Source organism: Gadus macrocephalus, chromosome 6 (genome assembly GCF_031168955.1).
Source record: "Gadus macrocephalus chromosome 6, ASM3116895v1".
Lineage (NCBI taxonomy): Eukaryota > Metazoa > Chordata > Actinopteri > Gadiformes > Gadidae > Gadus > Gadus macrocephalus.
Genome location: NC_082387.1, coordinates 24,132,461 through 24,139,434, shown reverse-complemented (window position 1 = coordinate 24,139,434; position 6,974 = coordinate 24,132,461). Strand labels below are relative to the sequence as shown.

Sequence of the window (6,974 nt, the reverse complement as noted above, 5' to 3'; positions counted from 1 at the left end):
CCAGCCTCTAACGGGATCACGCCTGCTCCATCAGACAGTCTGCCACTGCTACTTAGCTCATGCATATTTGAAATAATCGTTTCAAGTGTTGGGATTGCTACACTGTTTGGTCAAAATAGCCACTGTCAATTTGATGTTGTTTTGCATATCCAGATGGTATGTGTGGAGGCAGTGGGGTTCAAGGCGGGTTGAAGCAGCCTGACCTGGCCCGAGTCAGGTGGATTGGGCTCCGGGGCTGGGCGAGGTTGTACACCTGCGGTGCATTCAGTCATCAATAATCTCTGCAATAAACTGGTTCCATCACATGTTTTTGGCATAAAATGGTCTCCGTGTTGGTTTATTTTGTTGTTTGTTTTTAAGCTCGTCCTTATCAGGGATTTAAAAAATAAGCGACAGCAACGAAACCTTGACATTAAAGATGTACATTCACAAGAACAAACGAAATGACACTTACTACTTATGTAACGTTGGTTGTTGTTGTTTGCGATATGGAAGGATCCTTCTAATCCTTTGTACGTTTGGTCCTACGCTGTTTGAGGTCAGGTCCGATTTAAGAAAGGTCAGAAGCAGTTGGCTTTGTGGTGTGTGAAGAAGACTAGGCTTAGGCAAAGCTCCTTATCATATATAAACCAGATCAACAAGCACCTCCGTTGACACTGCGTGCATACTCCTCACTGTATTCCTCAAGGATCTTCACCTCCTGGGAACTTTGCTCTGATACTGGAATTCCATTATCAAGTGGCTACAACCATCATATTATCAGAAGGATATCTACTACAATAATTTGACAAGTACTTACTGCAGTACAGGGGGTCTTTTTCCTTTGTTGGATTCAGTAACCAACAGCAGAAGCCATGGTCCTGGACGAAATTGAGTACAGCTCTGTTTTTGAGCCACAAACTACAGTGAGTACCACCCCCAGCCTTCTGGATATGAATCCTATTTAATAAGCATTCTGTGCTGTTCTAGTGAAAATTTGTAGCATTGTTTTGTTTCTATTAACACAAGTTATCAATTTAATCTTTTTCAAACAGATTGTTCAGGTCCTTGATTCTGATTGGCTTAAAACAATTTATTTTATTTTTTTCTCAAGACAGCATTATGGTCAACAAACAACACACTTTGAGATCGGCTGCCGATCTCAAAGTGTGTTGTTTGTTGACCATAATGCTGTCTTGAGGAACTATATCGCTTGGTGAATGAATGACGATTTATTTTCAATAAATCGTCGGTGCCATGAAACAAATTCTCGAGGAACGTTGCTGCATATGTTACATTGGATGATTGGGTCATTGATTATAAAATATAAAGATCTGGCGCATCAGAAATCTCTGAGTGCACAAACCAAGTATATGTGTCAAATAGGATATGTTCTAATACTGGTGTTTGTGTGTGTGTGTGTGTGTGTGTGTGTGTGTGTGTGTGTGTGTGTGTGTGTGTGTGTGTGTGTGTGTGTGTGTGTGTGTGTGTGTGTGTGTGTGTGTGCGCGCGTCTCAGGAGGAACAAGTAGACACCGTGTATGGAAAAGTCTACTGTACCATCACAGGGGTTTCAAAACCCAACCGCCCCGTCATCCTGACCTATCCCGACATCGGAATGAACCGTAAGGCCCGGTCCGTTCCACCGTTCTCAGCCAATCGTATAGCACATCGACTCCCATCATAACTCGCCTGTCTTCTTGTCATTGCTTTCTACACAGACAAGATGTGTTTCGAGAGCTTCTTTAACCACGAGGACATGCACGAGATTGCGAGACATTTCCCCATCCTTCATGTGAACGCCCCTGGACAGCACGAGGGCGCCGTGACCTTGTCCACAGAGTGAGTAATAGTTCATCTTATTTTCAGTACCATGTTCCCCCTTCTCCCTCTCCTCCTTGCCTGCTGTCTGACAAGAGGAAATGATTGGTTTTCTGTCGTTTTCAACCGCAACCTCTCTCTTAAACCACAAGGTACACCTATCCTACCATGGACCAGCTGTCTGAGACACTTCCTATCGTCCTCAACCATTTGGGGTGAGATCTTATAGCAACTAAGTCTTAACAGCAGAATGAAATGATCAGGGATCAGGATTAGAGCTCTCTGATCCCACCAAGATCTGACCGTGTGTTTCTGTGTGTGTGTGTGTGTGTGTGTGTGTGTGTGTGTGTGTGTGTGTGTGTGTGTGTGTGTGTGTGTGTGTGTGTGTGTGTGTGTGACAGGTTCAACAGTGTGATCGGGTTGGGAGTTGGAGCAGGTGCCAACATCCTGATGAGATTTGCTGTGAGTTTGATGTCATGGAAACACACACACACACACACACACACACACACACACACACACACACACACACACACACTTTAAATATAGGTCACAAACAAAAACAATTATTATACGTGTGTGTTTGTTACAGCTGAACTACCCTGACCTTGTCGAAGGCTTGGTTCTGATCAATATCAACCCCAATGCAGAAGGGATAGTGGACTCCGTCACAAGCAAGGTAAATAATCATCATTCAATCCAACAGATTGGAATCATCAGTCATGGATTGACTGTCATTCACTGTATGACAGTGGAAACAAAACATGTTCCTATTCATGTAAAAAAAAAGAAAATCAAAGAGACAAAAATAAATTAGTTCAGCTCAGATTCAAATGAAGGATTGTAGATTTAATTGAACTGTGTGTGTGTGTGTGTTTCAGATCACTGGATGGACCCAGACTGTGACCGACACAGTCATCTCACACCTGTTTGGAAAGGTACCGCTTTGTCGATCCTGTATGTGATGTAAGGACCATCCACGCTGTGTCCTTAGTCTCTCCAGTGTGCGGTCACTCTGCGCCGAACGACCCGTCTCCACGGCGTTTCACTCTCAGCCTCCTTGACCTTTTCAGAAAGAAATTGAGACCAACCACGACTTGATCTGCACGTTCCGCCACGACATCATGACGTACATGAACGAGTCGAACGTGGCTCAGTTCCTGCGCTGCTACAACAGCCGGACGGCTCTTGAGCTGAAGAGACCCATCCCCGGTGTGAACCTCAACGGCAGAACTCTCAAGTGAGTGGCTCTGGGATCTCCAACCCCATCTCAGTCTATTCAAATGTTCCGCGATAGACGCTCAACACGTGGTCGAACTCGTTGGACTCAAAATCTGTTCTACCTTTTATTTCTTGGAACTGTGTGTTTAGTTTGTGCAACAAAAAACAACAACAACGTTGACCTGACCTGCCTTTCTGGGGGTTGTTCTTTCGGTAGGTGCTCGTCTCTGTTGATTGCTGGAGATGATTCTCCCTCACTGGAGGTAGTGGTCGAATGTAACTCCAAGCTGGACCCCACAAAGACCACCCTGCTCAAGGTAACCTACCTCCGTACCCTGTGCTTTATGACAGATCAACATGTTGTTCATATTGGTAAGCTCCAAACACAATGTGTGAGTTTCCTTGGTTTTCTGGTCTTTGGAAGTAGGCTAGTCTTTAATCTTAAACATGGCTATTTTCAAGAATTGTTCACTAGTTTTACAATAGGCCAATAGGTATAAAATGAGTCCCATAATTAACCTAATGAGCTACACCTGTTTAAGCGCCTAATATTATAATAACTTCTACTACCTCTTTGATGAAGGCCTATTCTGCAATTGAGTGACAATAATTTACTTGGTCAGTCTTCAGCAAGCTGCTTTTTGTGCTGTATGGGACCAAAGTCAAAATAACACGGCTTCATATTGTACAGTCAGAGCCGTGCCTGCCCTCATCTTGTCCCTCATCAATCTCTCTCTTCTTCTACCTAGATGGCTGACTGTGGAGGACTTCCCCAGCTGGATCAGGTAACCTAGTAATACACTAGCTAGCTAAATAGCTCCTCATATTCACCAGCGATTGGGGTAGCTAACCTCTCTTTGTCCAACCCTCTGTTGTGTCTTCTTTCTCTCGACAGCCAGCTAAACTGACAGAAGCCCTCAAATACTTCGTCCAGGGACTGGGATACAGTATGTAGCTCTGCTTGATATTAAAACTTGACCATGCATGTACTTGAAACATTTCATGTGTAACTACGCACATTCAATTAAGCAGCAGGCTAGCCAAAAATATTCATGCATATAAATAGGTTAAGGAATGTGGTTGAGTGGGCATGAACGGTTGCATACAATAGGTAAACATAATACAAAATGTGCTTGCGGTCATTCACCACTAGATGGAACCCTAAGTCAGATTATGGACTGGCATGTTACAAATAAGCGATCGTACTGCAAGCAGTACGATCTTTTTAACTTAACTTTAAATTGTCATTAGAAACACAATATCCAAATACCGCCCTTTGTATTTCTAGCTTGAGAAAATGTAAACACTGAATGAATACAACTCTTCGTTACGTGTGCGCATAAACCTCTGTCGTTCTCAACCTTCGCTCCTTCCACTCCCCTCTCCATCTTTTTCTCCAACCATCCTATCCCTTGTGTGCAGTGCCGAGCGCCTGCATGACCAGGTTGTCACGCTCCCGCACCACTTCCACCTCGAGCGTGATGTCTACCGACAGCGGCCGGGGCCGCGCGCACACCGACGAAGCTCAGCGCGGACTGTGGAGCAAGCCCAAAGAGCAGCGCGGACGCTCAAACACAGACCTCTCCATGGACGGAGTCTCCACCAGCCAGACGGAATCCAAATCCAAATCCAAATCAGTGCTATGCTAAACACACTTGTTTATCTGTTCTTGTATTTCTGCCATTTTGTTTGTTTGTTGTTGTTGAGTTACATTTTCGTTTCACCCATTGATTAAGTGTTGAGCTGCATTAAAGTGCATTTTTGGTTAAATGGGGATTTGCTGATGAATGTAAAAAGACCTACTGATTACTAAAGATCAGCCAACGAATTGGACATTGGCGCGGACTCGCACGCACGCACGCACGCACGCACGCACGCACACACACACACACACACACACACACACACACACACACACACACACACACACACACACACACACACACACACACACACACACACACACACACACACACACACACACACACACACACACACACACAGAGCTTATATCAGAAATATGAAATGTATTATTTAGTTTAAACATATAGCCCTATTCAACAGTATACATTACTGTGAACATTATTCACATCATTTCGAATGTGTTATTATCGTCCATACACCAGATATGTAGTATCCGTTTTAATATTTTATTTTGAAACATTGATATTCTTTCTAAACGGCTGACCCTGTTGTAAAATTCTGTAAAATATTAGCAAAGTGTTACATATTATATAAATTCTTGGCCCAATCTCTGTGGGTTGTATTTTGATTGTGTGGTTTTTATTAGATGAAATTAAACATTTGAGTTCAAATGTCTCAATTTCAAATTATTACTTATTATAATAGTGTTGAGAATAGGATGTGAGAAGTGCCCATATATGACTTGCAACACAACATTAATGATTAACTACAATAGTTAATCTCTACTTAAACATGAAAGAGTGATTACAGTGCTAACCTCTTCTTTTCACGTTCAAATTTATGGATACTCATGTTTTGTAAACAAAAATATGCACACAAAACAAATAAACAAATACAATTGAAGGAAATGTGTCATTATAGTCTGACAATGGGTTTGCTCTGCAACCCGAAATAAGCTTGGATAATAACATGCATACAACTACAGAATTTGTGCTAAAAGGTATTGTTTCAATCCCAAATGTCAATCTACTGGGTTGGCAGTATTCTTCACTAAACAACCTGTGTCTGACATTAAACAGTCCATTATTCAGACAGGCAAGAAGTCTACTCGGGAAATTAAATTTCATGAAATTAAGGAATCCGAAAAGTAAGTTAAGATGGGTGTTAGGAAGATGTGCATTATTTGTGATTTAATACTGTATTCCTCATCGTTACCGTATACAATTCCTACTAAGTATAGTTTTAAGTAGAATTCATTCGTATGAGTGTGTGTGTGTATGCATTACATGCATGTGTGTAGAGACGTGTGTGCGTGTTGTATGGAAATCATTGGAAAACCCATGCTGTGTAATGTAGCATGATCTGTGTTTATTTATGGATGGGTCTTTATTACAGAGCCATGACCTACAATGCCACAGGTGATACCCTGTCATTGTGTGTGAATGCACTTTGATTGTTTGTTTTGGGTCAACAATTCCTGTCTAAGGGCTGTAGAACAACTTAAAGAGATGTAGGATGGATTCTGTCTGTAAGAATGTACTCGTTTGTGCAAACATAAAAAGGTTACCAAAAAGAAGAGTCTGACTATTAATGTAGAACGTTATCACAGCCGCACTTTATTTTAAATCTGCCTTTATTTTAGGCTATGGAGCATTTAGTGACTAACTATTTAGTTGGTCAAATCTGATGAATATAACGTTATTGCTTTACTCTGTCAATATATTGACACTTGTGAGAAGTGATGTGTCTCTCTCTCTCGCTCTCTCTCTCTTTCCTTCCCGTCTTCATTTCCATTTAGATGCTTACTTACTTTCTTTCTATCCCCCTTTCATTCCAGTTGGCTCGCAGTGAGACACGTAGCGAGCTTTTATTACTGACCCTGCTGCTGCTGCTGCTGCCCCCGTGGCTGGACGCACGCCTGGCTGGTCACTACCTTCCTTCAGCCATGTTGGAAAACCTCGGGATCCAGCAGGAGCCTTGACGTTACCGCCAGCGTCACAGGCACAGGCAGCACTCGGCCGGGGACAGCACTGTGCTGCGAGGAAAAAAACACAGAGGGAGAGAGGGAACCCCACAACGGACAAATATAGCGACTCAGTGATTTCTAAGGTTGAAGGGATTATTCAAACGCACTGGATTAAGCGGGGAGTCGGCGTCTCGGGGGTAGGCGCGGCCGGTTGTCCGGGGCTACAGGGTGAGTGTGAACTGGTCCCACTTTAGGGTAAAATGAGTGGAGAAAAAAAAAGCCCCACCGTTAGCTGAGCTAGCTTAGCATTCGGGGTAACATGGGGGTAAAGGGGGTGAACACCG

At 43.1% G+C, this 6,974-nt stretch overlaps 1 protein-coding gene across 1 annotated transcript; it reads left to right on the top strand.

Moving 5' to 3' along the window:
* Positions 1-630: 630 nt before the first annotated feature.
* On the top strand, positions 631-4,987 carry LOC132460158 (protein NDRG1-like). Its single transcript, XM_060055208.1, has 12 exons — positions 631-905; positions 1,498-1,603; positions 1,700-1,820; positions 1,952-2,014; positions 2,201-2,261; positions 2,392-2,478; positions 2,681-2,737; positions 2,873-3,039; positions 3,238-3,337; positions 3,770-3,805; positions 3,916-3,967; positions 4,443-4,987. Exons 1-12 carry the CDS (start codon positions 855-857, stop codon positions 4,667-4,669), a joined length of 1,128 nt encoding a protein of 375 aa, XP_059911191.1. The 5' UTR covers positions 631-854; the 3' UTR covers positions 4,670-4,987.
* The last annotated feature ends 1,987 nt before the right edge of the window (positions 4,988-6,974 follow it).

Bases quoted from the DNA above. Each gene is read 5' to 3' on its own strand.
- LOC132460158 (XM_060055208.1), top strand. From the start codon at position 855: ATGGTCCTGGACGAAATTGAGTACAGCTCTGTTTTTGAGCCACAAACT. The intron at 2,015-2,200 runs GTGAGATCTTAT...TGTGTGTGACAG, and splicing joins ATCGTCCTCAACCATTTGGG to GTTCAACAGTGTGATCGGGT. The intron at 3,968-4,442 runs GTATGTAGCTCT...CCTTGTGTGCAG, and splicing joins CGTCCAGGGACTGGGATACA to TGCCGAGCGCCTGCATGACC.